Source organism: Barbus barbus, assembly GCF_936440315.1.
Source record: "Barbus barbus genome assembly, chromosome: 2".
Taxonomy (NCBI): Eukaryota; Metazoa; Chordata; class Actinopteri; order Cypriniformes; family Cyprinidae; genus Barbus; species Barbus barbus.
In genome coordinates this window covers 1,427,715-1,444,877 of record NC_136730.1, presented here as the reverse complement: position 1 = coordinate 1,444,877, position 17,163 = coordinate 1,427,715, and the positions used below count along the sequence as shown (strand labels likewise).

The following is a 17,163-nucleotide window of genomic DNA, read 5'->3' as shown; positions in this document are numbered from 1 at the left end:
TATATTAAAAACATTTTTGTTCAATGAAATGTAGCTGAAATAAAATGACATCAAATATTCGATTACAAACTTAAAGTAACTGAACATTTTAAATGTTACTTTAACAACTAATTGAAATATGTTTAGCATAAAGTACTAAATTTATTTACTGGAAATTGCCTAAATTAAAACTAAAACTGAAATAAAATAATCTAAAATGTAATTAAATAAATTAACCTAGCTTTAATATATAAATAATAATAATAATTAAAAATAACAATGGTACACAAACACTTAACAAAAATAAACTAAAATTAAAATGAATATATACAATAATTCAATATTAATAATAACAATAGCAGTATGCACTAAAATCGCACTGTTGTAGATATAATTGCCGCTTGTTGGGTGTGTTGCTCAACTGTTTTGTCTGTCTGTCGGTTAAAATGTTAAAATGGGCTGAAATGTATCATTTTCATAATGACATGATGATGATGATGATGATATCTCTGAGTGTGTCTGTGTTTGAGGTCATCGGGTCACGTGATCATACAGAGCGCAGCGGCGCTTTGAAGTGTTCATGGCGCCCTCTAATGGAACAAACTTACCGACATCAGCTTTCAGGCTGTATTTCATGTCCATATGAGACGAAGCCCAGGTGCTTCACTAGAGATTAAAGCTCTAATCCATTCATAAGGCCACATCCAAATCCCCATATGCTTTATTGTACTACACTGTATCGTTCATCTATTCTGTCAATGAAAAACAAATCCACTTATTTAAAGGGATAGTGCACCCAAAATGGAAATTCTACAAGATATGAGAAAAATGAATGTTTGTCGTAGTTTTACTAGTCTGAGTGTTATTTATTTTCTTTGCTTCGTGAGCGTGTGCCACACCACTTCACGTGTGACATCTGTCTGATTTGACTAGCTGGAGGAATGTGAGTTAGCTTGTAGTCTTTCAAAAGTGAGTTTGATTTGCACACATTAGAAGACTGCGGCTTGTCCTCTTTTCTAAGTATGGGCGTGAAATAATGCAGTCTAGTTTCTGCCAGAGACTCCGACAGACACAAAGTGGAAATTCCTGCCTTTTGTATCTCTTGACAGAAGTGGATAAACTGTCACTTAGTAGATGTTTTTGTTGTGAAGCTGATGTACGACACAGAAGTAACAGCGCCTGACAGAACACCATTTACTATAGCTTTTGCTTCCAAGACAGGAATAACATGCCGGGTCGTCCAGAATGATAGTTCACTTTCTTAAACCTGTTCTTTAAACTAACATTCAGTATCGTCACAAAAACACAATAAAACCACACTGACATTAAGACAGGAGTCAGGATATTATGAAACTTTATTTTACGTAATTTTATATGACTTCTGTTTGCCAAAACACTGGTGTTCACATTCATAATTGTTTTATTGTTTGAATGATTGCTCTCTCGTTAACCTGATTGTGCAGCACAGAAGTAAACTATTTTAGTGAATGTGCGAGACTAACTAAGAATAACCAAGTGCAGTAAACTGTATTTGTGTTACATATACCAGTGTGTTTATGATAATGATATTAAATTACAATAAGAAAAAACAGTATCACACAGCATAACGGACTGTTATTGTACCCAAGCCAAAGACACTGGAAGTCTTGACAATGTTTCAGTTTTATGCCCTGCAGAATATCATGCTTTTATGTGGTTATCAAAGTTTTATTTTATGATTTTTGTAGAATATTCTTTTTTATTATTTTTTACATTTTCAGATGTGCATTTTATTTTTTATTTTAAGGTGATAATCAACCCAAACATTTTAATTCTGTCATTTACTCACCCAAAACTTGTTCCAAACTTGCATATTTTTTTTCTTTCTGTCCGATATTGTGATGAATATTAACAGCTTGTTTCTAGTCCTCGGTGATTTCCATGGTATTTTGTCCATATTTAAGCCAGTGGAGACCAACAACTGTTTGGTTACTAACATTCTTCAAAAATGTATGTTTTAAGTCCAACTGAAGAAAAACAAGCAAACTCAAACAGGTTTGGAATCACTTGATGGTGAGTTAATGATAGAATTTTCATTTTTGGGTGAACTATCCCTTTAAATGAAAAAAGAGAAGAAAAAGTGGTCAGCGCTGATAGCCTCAGAGTGCTGTCATATAGTGTTGCGCTACGGGTGTCCCGAGTTCGAACCCTGCTCGAGGACCCTTCCCATCAACACTGTCCTCTCATGATAAGGGCAAAACATGCCAAAAACAAATCTTTAAAAAGTGTACTATACTTTGCATTAAACGAAAAATGCAGATGTGCAATATGTTTTTATTTATTTTTTGAGGTGGAATTAGTTAAAATGTTTCAGATAGAGCAAATAAAAATTATAAACTGCCCTCTCTTAATAAAGGCAAAACATAATCTTAAAAAGTATACTATACTTTGCATTAAATTAAAGAAAACAGATGTACAATATGATGTGTGTGTGTGTGTGTGTGTGTGTGTGTGTGTGGTGCGATTAGTTAAAATGTTTCAGTGCAAATAATAATTATAAACTGACTTCTCTTAATAAAGGCAAAACATGCCAAAAACAAATCTTTAAAAAGTGTACTATACTTTGCATTAAAAGAAAAAAAAAAAAACAGATGTGCAATATGATTTATTTATTTATATAGGGTGACATCAGGCAAATTGGGCCACTTTTTTGTTAGTTGCTTGGAACACTAAAAAAAAAGCCATGTATGACATTTAACTGTGTTCTTATGATTAATAAGGACTGTTTTTAATATTTTTGTGTTGAATTGATGTAATAAAATAAAATTGTTCAAGGCCTACAGGTTTTGAAACATTAGCTGCCCCACATTTTTTGAGATGGCAGTGTTCAGGTAAAATGGGCCAGTCAAACTGCAAAGTGAAATAGAGACATTTCTGATAAAACACATTTAATTATGTTTAATTTTATAATGTAACATAACACTGCATTTGAATAGCATTTAAATGACATTAGAACATCCATTTGAATTGCATTGAAGGAGGCTTGGCTCTTTTAGGCCTCCTATATTCTGCCAGTGCTCCTCTCATCCTCTCCTCACTGATCCCCATCCCCATCCCCATCTCCTTTATGTTCCTTTCTGACCCTCGGCTTTCCTTTCTGTCTGTAATAAAATGTGAAAAAGGTATGTCACAAATGCTAAAATACAATATATAATAATATAAATAATTTTTAAAAGGAAAAACCACCAGAATTTCTACTTAAACTCAACGCAGAAGGTGACCCATTTTAATTCAAATTAATGGCTCATTTTATCTTTACACATTCAGGTAAATTGGGCCAGTAACTAAACATGATTTTTCTTTATAAAAATCTGGATTATTTAACAAAATCAGTATTTTATCTCAGAGAGGCCATCAAGACATGGGTTATGAATCATTATTTCTAAATGTGCATTTGTTTTTTATTGATTTATCATGTTTATTATTGAGAAGTAATATTGGATATGTCAGGCTTTTTTCTGGTGTGCTCTCAGAATGAGGCATTGCTCCTGCACTGTTAGCAACCTCTGAACAATACATTCATTTGCTAAACGTCTAGCACTCTTATGGCAACAGGTTCAAATTCTTTGCAGTCATTGGCTGTTAACTTTTAAACTGGCCCATTTTACCTGATATCATATATGTGTGTGTGTGTGTGTGTCGGCGTGCGTGCGGCGGTTATGACGCACTTCAGGCGCGTTGTAATTAGACGGAGCTGGCGCGAGTCCCGGAGCTTTTAATTTCTCGGAACCGGCGCGGGGTGACGTCATCACGCCCTCCGGTGCTCGCTCGCTCGGGCTCTCCACGGTCGGCTGATATTTAAGCTCGAGGACACGGTAACGGAGGCGCGACGCGATGGAGGGAGCAGCGGACTCAGGGCGATCGGCGGCGCTCGCGCGCTTGCTGCACCGTGACTGCACGCGTCTGCTCCAGCTCTACGTGAGTACGACCGGCCCCCGTTATTCGGTCCGATGCGCAGAATACCAGCTGGTTAAACTAGTCTCCTGACCGGTTCAGTGTGGTTCTGGAGTGCTGTCTAGGTAGGGTGCTTACTGCGATTTAAAACAGACAGTTTCTGCATTCATGATGGAAATGTTGTTTATAGCAGTGCCTCTCAAACATCCGGATATTTTTGTGCGCAGTAAACCCTGAACAGATCAACTGCAGGATTTGAGGAGCATTCACAGGCTTCGTGTTGTTGACTAGAGCAGAATTATGGCAGGTCTGTAAACACACAAGCTGCAGCAGATGATTGATTCAGTCTTTATGGCTGCAGTGCTCGCTTATTCAGTGTCTCTTGGTTTCAACCCAGTAATTCCAGCACAAATCCTCATTCTGTTGCTTTGTTTATGGGTTTTGAGGATGAAAGCGTCACATAAGCTGTAAATCTGTCATAATTTGGCTTCTAAGTTACTGCTGAAATACTGTAGAGTTTTCTCCTCTGTAAACCAGCATCGCTACTCAGGACATTATTAAAATGATTGAAACAAAAATCTAATTAATAAAACAAATTATTGAAGAATGTTTTACAAGAAAAATACTAGCTTTTCTGCTTCAAAAAGTGTCATTCAGATGCATCACAGCTTACCTGACTTTCTTTTTTAATTCAGTAACTGTATTATATAAATATTTTTATCTACAGCATGCAAATATTATATACTATAATTAAATAAAATCAGTTAAGTAAATCATTTAGATTGAAGCACTTTAACCACATCTGACAAAACATTGCATATTTGAGTTTTATAGTGTATTATTAAGTAGGAAATAAAGAATATAAAAAATGTAGAACAATACGTGATTTTTATTTATTATTGCTATTATGTGGCTTCTACCAAGTGACTGATTAATTTGGGCGGAAATACTGTATTTCATTTCTATAAAATTAATAAATACAAAATTTCAATTTTACACATGACTTTTGACATCGACAGCAGAAGTTATTAGAATTGTTTTTCCTAATAAAATAAATAAAACAAAGTAATAAGATAATCAATACATAATGTTAAACACACACACATATAGTAAAAGAAAATGCATTTGATTTCTAGTAATTTGTGGAATTTACTAGCAATTTCTGAGTGAAGATTGTTTAAATGTAAATCCTACACCTTTTCTTACATTTTACTTGCCGACAAGTCCATTTCTCCTGCCTTCCTCAGCACGCATGACTATTTGCGTTTCGCTGTGTGCGGCGTTAGCTGTGCGCGAGCCGTCGGCGCAGACATCAGAGCCAGTTTTGGGTTCGTCTGAAGAGGTGGCGTAACACGCAGTGCATAATTGATATCGAATGCATTTGTGCATGTGACTCAGAGGGCCGTTTGGTTAATTACAGGTGGTTCACGGCGCATTAACCGTAAGCGTGGAGTGGGCGGTCCGAGTGACTAATCTTCCTCTAAAGGGCCACTTTTCCTGTAATAACTAATTACAGCCCTCCTCCTCCTCAGAAAGAGCGGGAGAGCTTCCTGTCCCAGCATGCACCGGGCGGCGAGCGTCTGGTGACCTTGGCCCTCTGCCCCGAGGCCCTGAGCACCGTGGAGCAGGTGGGCCATATGCGCTCAGCCCTGCGGCGCTGCATGGAGCTGCTGGAGTGCCTGATCAGCCGAGAGGTGGAGGAGATGGGCGAGGAGCTGGAGGGAGAGTATGAGAGTCTGAGGAAGACCGTGAAGGACCGGCTTGGGCATCTGGTCCACAGCACCGGGGCCCTGCTGGAGAACGGAGAAGGGGGATGCCCGCCGTCCCCGCCGCTGCAGTGTACCACGGTAATACACACTTCTGGCCAAACGCAATATTTTGAGCACGACTGACTGCGATTCTGCAGTTTCAGTTCGATAAAGAGTCGTTTGTGTGTTTGTAGATAGCTAGAGAGCATATGATAGAGGAGGCCGGGGCTAGTTGTCAAGCATAGAACAAAGTATAATTTATATTAAAACACTATAATATAAAACACGTCTGACCCCTGTATTAAAAATAAAAGTTGAGAAAACAAACTTTTATGCAACTAGAGCCCCAGATCCCAGGTTAAAAAAACAAGTGCACTTCCATAATGTACCTAAAGTGCTCTATTTTCATGTAATAAAATTATTCTTTAGTACTTCTTAAGATAATCTTAAAATCATCTAAGTGTACTCAATTGCACTATTTTGAGACACCATGAATATGAACTAAGATGTATTTTAAACATATCTCTGTATTTAAAAAAGTATTTAGTTATTCATGGTGTCTCAAAATAGCGCAGTTGAGTGCTCTTAGATGATCTGAAGATTTTCTTAAGTACTAAAGAATAATTTTTGGTATATTAAGTACAAAATTAGTGCATGAAAATACAGTACTTTAAGTACATTATGTTTCACCTGGGAAATAACACACACAAAGACATAATTTTCACAGTATTTAAAGCAAGGCAAAACCATTGTTTTATCACTGAGTGGTCAACTTTTCAACTTCTTGGAATGGTCAACTTTTCCAAAATGCAGTGTTATTTTTGCTATTCTTTAACTGTTTGCCTCTGTAGATTTAAATGGCATTAATATCTTTAAAGGCACTTTCATCAAAATGAGTTTTATCTCCACTTCAGCTTCACTTACAGACACCAAACTTAGACATTTTATTCCTCTCTATATTCTGAAGGGTTTTACTGTGGGGTTTGTTGATATATAATTTGGCTGATTTTTTTTTAAATTGCATTTTATCTATTTGCGTCTGGAGATTTCAATTACAATACATATATTTAAAGGCTTTTTGAGTTTTTCCTCCACTTCAGCAGCACTTACAGACACCAACGTTTTCAGCTTTAATCCTCTTTATATTCTGAAAGTTTTTACTGTGGGGTTTGTTGATATATCATTGACAATAGTTTTTATAACCTTTTATTCCTAAACCATGGTGAAAATGTGTTCGGTTTCTGTCTGTTTACAGTATTTTATATTAGTTACAGTGTTTACCCTGTTCAACTGTAGTGTCTAGTTTAATCAGAATTCAGTGAAACTTGTTTGCCTTTATCCATTGACAAAGCAGATTTAACATCTGTTACACACAAGCTAAATAGCACCTCTGTTAATATGCCGAGCGGACACCGTTATTATCCAATGATGATGATCTTAAAATGGCCAAATATCAGTCTGTCACTACAGTTTCTGCTTTACTCTTGCAAAGCTGCTGATATCTGTGTTGAATCATTCTCATTGTTTGCATTGATATGCTGCTGAAGAGGAATGTTTCTTTCAGTTAAGTCCTGTACTCTGTATCCCGTGCTTTATTTTGGTCTGCTGGAGTTGAAGCAGCAATAAGCATTTGGACGCTCATCAAACCCCGCACCGCTAAACCCTAAATCCCTAGTCCTGTAAGTCACAGGCCTCCAGAAGTCCACAGCGCTGTTGTGAAGCTATAGTTTACCGAGTTAAAGTTTCAAAGGTATTCAGATGATATTTCATGTCTTTTTCATGTTACATGGGGAAAAAAATATTAAAAAGTCTTATTTCTGCTTACATTTCATTATGTTTATGTTACAACATGCCATGACATATTTGTAATTTAAATATATTTAGTTTTATTCAATTTTTTAATTGAATTTATTTTGAGAATGAATCTCTGATTAGAGTAAATGCATTAAACTTGATCTGATAATTTATAAAATATACTGTAACAAGTTAAGATTGGGCAATTCAAGGAACATTTAATGTAAAAGTAAATATAATTTATAATATAATCAGTAGTAGTAAAGACAAACAACAAAAACAGCACTGTAGTTTTCTGTCACGTGACACTGTTTGCAAAAGTAGCTTACTGTAAGGGCTGCACTATTTTCAAACAGCTGAACTGCCGTCACACTACACTGACTAATGTAGGTAAGTTAGTAGTGTTGCTACTTTTAGTTTTAGACCCTCCAACACTGTCCTGTGGATCTCCTACATCAGGATGTGTGGCAGACGAACGCTTTCCTTCACACACGAGTAAATCTCACGTCTCATCTATTTCTGTGCTCTATAATGCCCCAAACTGACCACAGAGTGGGTGTGTAAATGTGTATTTTATCTAGAAGCTCTGCGGATACAGACTGCTGATGACTTTATTTAACTCTGCTGTGTACACACACACACACACACACACTCACACACACACTCTCTCACTCACTCACTCACTCGCAGCAGGTCATGTTATATTCTGTCTGTTATACACACACACACACACCAAGAAAAGTATGCAGTTTTATTTGTTTAAAGTCATTGTGAACCCAATGTGACTCATTTCCCAGCTTAACATGATATTAAATGGGAATTTGTATTTTGCTGTAATCCTTAAGGATGATCTGGTTCATAAAAAGTGACCATTACACGCATCAGTCAAAAGTTTGAAATAATTTGATGTTTTTGAAAGAAGTCTCTTCTGCTCAAGGCTGCATTTATTTGATTAAAAATACAGTAAAAACAGTGAAATATAATTAGTGTAAAACAGCTGTTTTCTATGTGAATAACTGCTAAACTGTAATTTATTTAGCTGTATTTTCAGCATCATTACTGCAGTCTTCAGTGTCACATAATCTTCAGAAATCATAATAATATACTGATTTACTGCTCAACAAACATTTCTGATTATTATCAATGTTGAACACAGTTGTGCTGCACAATATTTTTGTGGAAACTGTGATACATTTTATTTTTCAGGATTCACAGATGAATAGAAAGTTCAAAAGAACAGCATTTATTTGAAATAGAAATCTTTTGTAACATTGTAAATGTCTTTAATCTCACTTTTGGTCCGTTTAATGTGTCCTTGATGAATACAACTGTTTGTTATTCTTACAGATCCCAAACTGTTACATTTTTCACAATGTTACTGTATTTACTGTATTCTTATCAATTCAATACAGCCTTGGTGAGCAACAGTGGCTTCTTTCAAAAACCATTCAAACTCTGATCATGTTAACCAGGAGCTGTTTGGCTAAAAGTACAGTTTGTTTTTTATGTAATGAGGCTCACCAATCATACACAATAAGAAAGTGTATTCAAGAAAGAGGCAGAGTTTTCTCTCATGTTGACTGTCTGTTGTGATTTTCAGGGTCAGGATGAAGCTGATGGTTCTGATAGTTTTGCTGCTAAACTCTGGACCTACAGAGTTCTGCTGGAGCTCATCCACTGGACTGATTCTGCCTCTCAAACCCTTCACTTATTCCACACCGAGAAACACGGCCAGCAGCAGGAGCAGCTCCTCTAGACGCCCAGCGTGCGGATCCCGGCCTGTTTTCCTGAACTAAACGCCATATTCAGTGGGAATCAGTATTTTTAGTTGAGGACCACATTTAGTGCAGGAAACTAGCGCACATCCTCCAACGCAGATCAAGACCGTAGACGTCTAGAACTCAATCTGAATCACGTGATCTTTAGTTTAGACAAAGACTGAAACAGATCCAGTATTATCAATCAGAACTTGTTGTTATTTGGTGGAAACCTTGGGTATAAAAAACTGATTAAGTATCTTTCAAGCATCTGTGCATAAATAGTGTGCTTTCCAAAAAAATAGCCTTTAAAAATACATTTGATTGGAGGCTTGTTTTCAGAGAAGTTCACTTTTATACCCCATTGACAAATTGTTTTTCTTGTTTTATAAACAAGGATTTTACTTTAGTTTTGATTAGATTAGATTGTTTGGGGTGAAATGCATTTAAGATGTTCTCTGAAGACAAGGCTTGTATAATTTTGCTTATCAAGTAAATTCATCTTCTTTAAACTGATTTCTCTGGAAAACGAGACAATACAAGCTGAGAGCATTGATATGTTCAGATGAGATTCTGTGCCTCTATGGTCTTGATATTGTGTGAAAAACAGATCTGTAATAATATGCTGTGCTCTTGAGGTCTAATACGGTAGCGCTTGACTGGACTGAACCATTAGGGCTCTTCTGTGAAATGCATCACGGGCTTCACACACCCTTCAGCCTCAGTTACACTCGTGTTAGTTGATTTTATCATCGGTGTCAGAAGAATCGTAGACTTTTACACACAGAAATCAGCAGAGGTCAGTACTGAGTCCTTCACTCTGTCATCATTTACTCTGTCCAAACCCATGGGACAACGCAAACATCACATTTTGAAGGATTTTCACACTGATCTGGGGCCAAACAGTGAAAGCAGACAAGTGAACAGAAGCTGTCAAGCTTCAAAAATAGACTCAGTCAATCGTAAAGCATAAAGAAGAGATTTCAGATATATATGGCAGAAAAAACGTTTATGGTCACTGTATGCTTTTACTGTATGATAAAGAGCAGTGTGAACATTTCCGCTATGGAATATAAAATGAGCAGTTGTGACGTTTTATTTCACAGTTCTGAGTTTATATTTGACTTTTTGTCTTGCAATTCTGAGAACTGTGAGATATAACTCAGAATTGCAAGATGTAAACTCGGAATTTGGAGAAAAACGTAAGAATTGTGATATAGAAAGTCGCAATTACCTTTTTTATATTTTATTCAAAAAAAAAAAATGAATTGTGAGAAAAAGTCTAAATTGTGAGAAATCAGTCGTCAGATCTAAATCCAGAATTCAATGAAAAAGTCAGTGATACTCAGAATTACTTTTAAGCAGTTTTGTCTTTCCAAGGCGCATATGTATGTATGTGTGTGTGTGTATATATATATATATATATATATATATATATATATATATATATATATATATATATATATATATATATTAGATTGAAGTAATATTATTCAGGATGAATGCTGATATGCAGATATTGCATTCACGCAAAAGTCCTGAACATTTCTAGTGTCATTTCACCCACAAACAAACTAACAGAGTTTACAGTTTTTCAGGTTAGATATAAAGATGATAACAGTTAATAGTTGCACATACATGAAAGTGATGATAAAACGACATGAGATACATTCACGTGTGAAAGCCCCAGAATAACATAGTTTAGTTAGTGAGCCACTAGTGATCAAACACTGCTTTATAAACCTACTAACCTCCTTACTGTACTAACAGATGATGTAGCAAACCGCCTGTGATTTAGACTGTGAATTACTGTATGATTGAGTCTGATTTCATTGTGAAGTATATCAAAATCCAAGGCATTACTGAACAGTGAAGATAAGTGTTATTTTTAGACCGTCTATAGACTTGCAACCAAAAATCTGAAATATTAATATATTAATGTCTTTATTTATTAATTTTTACCGAGATGTCATGTAAATGTAACACTGTGATGCACTTCTTTGCTAATAATAAGCCAGCGTAGCTCCTGACTACTAACTGCGGCTGTGAATGCTGTGAATCACATCTGGAGGTTTATGCACTGTTCTGATCTGAACACAGCAGCGCTGCATGTTTGCGTCTCTGTGTCGGGTTTATCTGTGAGAAACACACACTAACGATGCTTTGCAGCCAAATGTTCTGCTGATATTCCTCACATTCTCTATTTTGTTATATTATTGATCACAGTATCATGTATATGTCGATATTAATCAATAAATTATGGGATGAAACTTAAAGCGTGTTCTCTGTGTTATGTAAGTATTCTCTGAGGAGCTGGTGTGTGTGTGTGAGAGAGAGAGAGAAAGAGAGAGAGCTCTTGAATTTTCTTTTTTGTTTGCTATTTTGAGATGAGAAATAGATGAAAAATCTAGAAGAATACCACATACAGACACAAACTTTCATGAAAAGAACTCAGAAAATACAGTATTTATGCTTTTAAAACCAAATAATGAACGCAGAGGATCAGAGCATCAAGCTTCTAGCAGCAGGCCTGCTGGAAAACTGCAGGGAAGGTTAAAACAAGAGAAGATCCACTTATTCACAGAGAAGCAGTGAGTACAAACAAAACTGCACTGGAAAACGTTTTTTGGCTTGTTTGCTTGTTTTTTCCAAATATAAGGGCATAACATTGATAATTTTTGTATTTTTATAAGCTAAAATGCTATAAAGCTAAAGCTATGGCTAGCCCACACTCTGGCATTCCTCAATGTATCAATTCAAATGAGCCAGAGAAAATCAGCCAATCAGAGCAGCAGCTCCCATCACCCCACTGCCATATGCAGATGAGCTCCCCACTCACCACCATACAGTATCCCTCTGAGATCAGAACTGACTCTGCAAGGAAAAACTACAAACAGAAACTTCTTTCTAACAATCCAGAGACTCTGTTTGCAGATTTATTCAAAACTGGAGAAATCTGCAACCTCATTTTCTCCTCTGATCACCCCAGTGCCTGGCATAAAGCCATCATTAAACATTACCCCTCTGTAAAAAAAGAAATCTGTAATCTGTAATGGCTGGAAAGTCAAAATCAGAGAACCACAAGACCCCGATAGCACTATGATGACTGTGAACATCTACAAAAACGGAACAGTCATGGTACAGGGGAACCTGAAGTTATTCCAGGCTGACTACAGAGCAATAGCTGAAACTGTGAAACACGAGAAAGCTTTGCTATCTGAGAGTCTGTCATCAGAACAGAATCCACAGAACAGCAGCTCAGATCTCAGGCCCACTCCTGCAGAAACGGCTAAAACTGAGAACATCCCATCCTCCCTGCTCAAATCCATCCCTATACTTCAGGAGCACTTCATGAAGCTGGAGATGGAGATGGTGCAGCTCAGAGAAACGGTGCTCAAACAGCAGCAGTCACACACATGTGCAGCTCATACTGAACTCCAGCAGAACACAGAGCAGCAAACACAGAGACTGACAGCCCTCACCCAGCAGATGAGAACGCTTCAGACGGAGAAGGACAGCTATCAGTGTGAGCTGACCGCACTGAGACTTCAGCTACAGGACAGAGAAAAGTCCACACTAGAGATGAGGCAGCAGCTGAGAGAGATACAGGAGGAGAGAGAGCAGCAGAACAGCGAGATCCAGGCCTTGAAAGAGCAGCTCAGAGAACTCCTCCTGGCCAGAGAAGAACCAGCACAGACCCACAGAACTCAAACATTGCCCTCCACCCCAAACTCACCTAACACAGGGAGTCAACACCCACCCCTCAGCGCAGACTCAGAGAGACCCGACCCAGACAGCTCACAGCCATCACAGCGCCCCCTGTCAGGCTCCCCAGCACAACAGCATCAGCCCTCGTCTCACAGCAGCCCAGCACAAACCAGCACAGAGGAACCTGAAGTAGCTCTACTCATCGATTCAAACGGCAAATTCATTGATACAAAGAAACTTTTCCCCCGACACAGAGCTGTTAAATTCTGGTGTCCCACCACCGACAAAGCCCTGGAGCTCCTGACAGAATCCCAGCTAGGCCGGCCCAGCCACATCATAATCCACACGGGCACCAACGACCTGCGGAGCCAACAGGATCGAGTGTCTGACTCCCTCAGAGCCGTCGTGGAAAAACCTTCGTCGCTAGAGAAACCTTCCCCAACTCAAAAATCACCCTGTCCACTCTACTCCAGAGATTACAGAGATAACAATTAATAAAATAAACTCTAGCATCTCCAGACACTGTGCCCTCCTGCCCAACGTACACTTGGCCCACCATCCAGACCTGGACACCGACTGCCTATATGACCACGTCCACCTTTATAAGAACCTGGTACATATTTTTGCAAAGAAACTCAAAGATGTCGCTCTAAACAGGACCAACCAGACAAGTAGAACCAGCTTTAACCCAGCCAACCCAACGAGACACACTTCAGGAAACTACATCCCAGCCAACACCTCATCTAGAGCCCCGACCGGAGCACCGCCAAGATCTTCAGTGCCCAGAGCTTCAGTGCCCAGGGGTCCACACAGAGCTTCAGCGCCCAGACCTTCAGCGCCCAGAGCTTCAGCGCCCAGGGGTACACACAGAACTTCAGCGCCCAGACCTTCAGCGCTCAGGGGTCCACACAGAGCTTCAGCGCCCAGAGCTTCAGCGCTCAGGGGTCCACACAGAGCTTCAGCGCCCAGAGCTTCAGCGCTCAGGGGTCCACACAGAGCTTCAGCGCCCAGACCTTCAGCGCTCAGGGGTCCACACAGAGCTTCAGCGCCCAGACCTTCAGCGCGCAGAGCGTCAGCGCCCAGAGCTTCAGCGCCCAGGGGTACACACAGAGCTTCAGCGCCCAGAGCTTCAGCGCCCAGGGGTACACACAGAGCTTCAGCGCCCAGAGCTTCAGCGCCCAGGGGTACACACAGAGCTTCAGCACCCAGAGCTTCAGCGCCCAGGGGTACACACAGAGCTTCAGCGCCCAGAGCTTCAGCGCCCAGAGCTTCATCGCCCAGAGCTTCAGCGCTCAGGGGTACACACAGAGCTTCAGCGCCCAGAGCTTCAGCGCCCAGAGCTTCATCGCCCAGAGCTTCAGCGCCCAGAGCTTCAGCGCTCAGGGGTACACACAGAGCTTCAGCACCCAGAGCTTCAGCGCTCAGGGGTACACACAGAGCTTCAGCGCCCAGAGCTTCAGCGCCCAGGGGTACACACAGAGCTTCAGCGCCCAGAGCGGATCCGTACGGACAGAGACTGTCCTATAACAGTCCCAACTCCAACTCCAGCGGCTGAAGCCCATCCACAGCAGAGCCCGGCCCAGCCAGACAGACCGAGCTACACCCAAGCTGTCAGCGGAGGAGCGAGCCGAGCTAACGCTGAACTCCACGACAAAATTATTGTCTTCAATATATCTTATTTGTGTTATTCACAAAGAACATTCACAAAATACTACTGCAGTGTGAAGGTAACCATAGTTCTGTCAACTGCTGGGCATACTCACATATCCACTGCCCTCTGAATCTCTAAGGCATGGGGATTGTGATACCAGGGCCAGAGCTAGCTCTTTTTTTTGGTTTGGTGATGGACTTGTAGAAGGATTATATAGATTACTTATGAGTAAACTATATTTACAGCATATGACTGACTTTATGTAAAGTAGAACAATGAATAAAACATCACTTACTATTCTCCAAACTTCTCCCTTAAATGGGACTCCAAAATGCGAACCATTTTCCTTCTGTCTTCAAGACATAAGTTGTGGTTTCGTTCCAAAGACGAGAGAATGGAAGACCCATGTGCGCATCCCTCTAAAATCTGTCGTATATCCTTATTGGAGAAAAACAATACTTTAGAATCATACATAATGTATATAACTTTATAATGCTAGGATTCCCTTAATATGTTTAATATTTAAAAAATATATATATTTTCCAGAATTCTTTATCAGTGATGTTAAATATCTCAATTTCTTTGACCGAAACTTTGTAATTTATTAAGGTTGATCTGATGTGTGATTTTAAAGATCAGGGAAAGGGAAATACGTACAAATGAGGCTGAATTTCCCACAACAGTCAGTGTCACAGTAGGCACCTCAGTTACGGTGGGTACCTCAGTTTCACTAGTATTGCTGTCAGATGATTCTTCTGGCTATATGTGGTTTTTAAGAATCTCTTGGTACATACATGCATACATATCTGACATGAGAACAGAAACATTTAAATTATGAATGTACGTTATGTATGCATGTATTTATTTATTTAAATCCTGGTCCTGGGGACCCACTGCTCTGCACATTTTGTGTGTCTCCCTTATTTAACACCTGATTCAGATCATCAGTTCGTTAGAAGAGAGCTCCATGAGCTGCACTGAGTGTGTCAGATGAGAGAGACATACAGAATGTACAGACCAGGACCAGGATTGAGAAACACTGTTTTCTAATTATATTTTCTATCTCCTACCCTTAACCATCAATTATGCACACAATTAAACCTAAACAGATAGTTCACCAAAACAATGTTTGGTTTCAGGTCTTGTATACGATTGTATATACATTTTTAATAATATAAATTTTATAAATTATCTTTTTTATTTACTTTTCAAAATGTTTGTGAAAAAAATTATTTTAGCATTTATGTAAATTATAAAATATAAGTTGTTTCTGGGTCTTGATCTAGGTGTTGCAGAATTGTAATGCTATCTGCTGGTTAGGAAAAAAAACCCCTGTAGGAATTATATTTACAGAAAGAAAAAGGCTTTTGACCATGTGCATCCAGCAGAGGGCCAACATTCTGGATGTGGCCAGCAACTCCTACAGTTTTCAATATTGTGAATACACATTTAAATATGATCAAATAAGTTAAAATATGTATTTTTTGTCAAAGAATAGACTTTGGGGTATCTGTTTTTGCAATAATGCCAAATTTGCATGTTTAATGACTTCCTACATTATCTCTCACCTGCAAATCTGTCAATTGAAGTTTCCAGGTTCCACTTCCTAAGTGTATCCTTTACATAGAAATCCATAGCATCCTTTAACAATCAGTGAAGCTGTATATGGAATATGTCACTAACCTACTATAAAATCACAGTAAAGTCACAACTTTATAGATCAAATGTTTCATATTTTGTCGTAGTTTTAAGTCACACAGCATAGCTCCCTCCCAGAGGCGGATGGAGGAGGCACAGAGAGGAAGAGCAGGGTCTTGAAGCCGATCGCGTTGTCAAATATCTGAAATGTGTGAAAAATTCCCCAAAAAGTATTAGTTAAAACAGAGAAAGCGAGGAAAAGCATCCCAGTCGTGTATTGTTATTATTATTACTTTAATACAGAAGTAGGTTGGCTATAAAACAAGCATCGGTGACAGTCGACAGGGGTGAATATCTAAACATATTTGTGGAGAGAATCGGCGATATTAATGTGTAAGAGCTTAAAATGACTTTGTAACGGAAAAATAAAACATATATGCATATATTGTATGATATTAACTTACCCGTTTATGTTCTGTCACAGCTGCGCCGGTCGACCGTTGGAACTTAAATTAACCCAACTGTTGTTATGCAAACAACCCAACAAAAGTGCGAAATACCACAACATAATGACCCAATATGTTTAACCCAGATATTGGGTCCAGTAAACAACCCAACGTTTTTTAGAGTAGCACCTCAGAATATGATATTTTCACCTGTACATCAGTACTCCTTAATATACACAATAATATATATATACTGTGAATGCACAGAAACACAATAATAATGTAAAATATATATATATATATATAATCAACTTTAGGAGTTTTATAAACTAAGAGAAAACCCTCTTGATATTTTAAGATTGCATTATTTCTGAAGGCTTGGTTCTCTCTCTAACGCTTGATGTGTTCGGGTTTGCCGTGACTGCGCTGCGGTCATTAATAATATTAATAATAATAACAGTAGTACAGTAAGGATGGGAGTGTTTATATCTCAGGGCCTGGCCAGTCAG

At 38.6% G+C, this 17,163-nt stretch overlaps 1 protein-coding gene across 1 annotated transcript; it reads left to right on the top strand.

The window, feature by feature from the left end:
- Window positions 1–3,662: 3,662 nt before the first annotated feature.
- Window positions 3,663–10,463, top strand: LOC306881813 (uncharacterized protein). The gene is made up of 3 exons (XM_079436098.1): window positions 3,663–3,936; window positions 5,445–5,759; window positions 9,055–10,463. The coding sequence occupies exons 1-3, from the start codon at window positions 3,853–3,855 to the stop codon at window positions 9,208–9,210; spliced, it is 555 nt and encodes a 184-aa protein (XP_079292224.1). The 5' UTR covers window positions 3,663–3,852; the 3' UTR covers window positions 9,211–10,463.
- The last annotated feature ends 6,700 nt before the right edge of the window (window positions 10,464–17,163 follow it).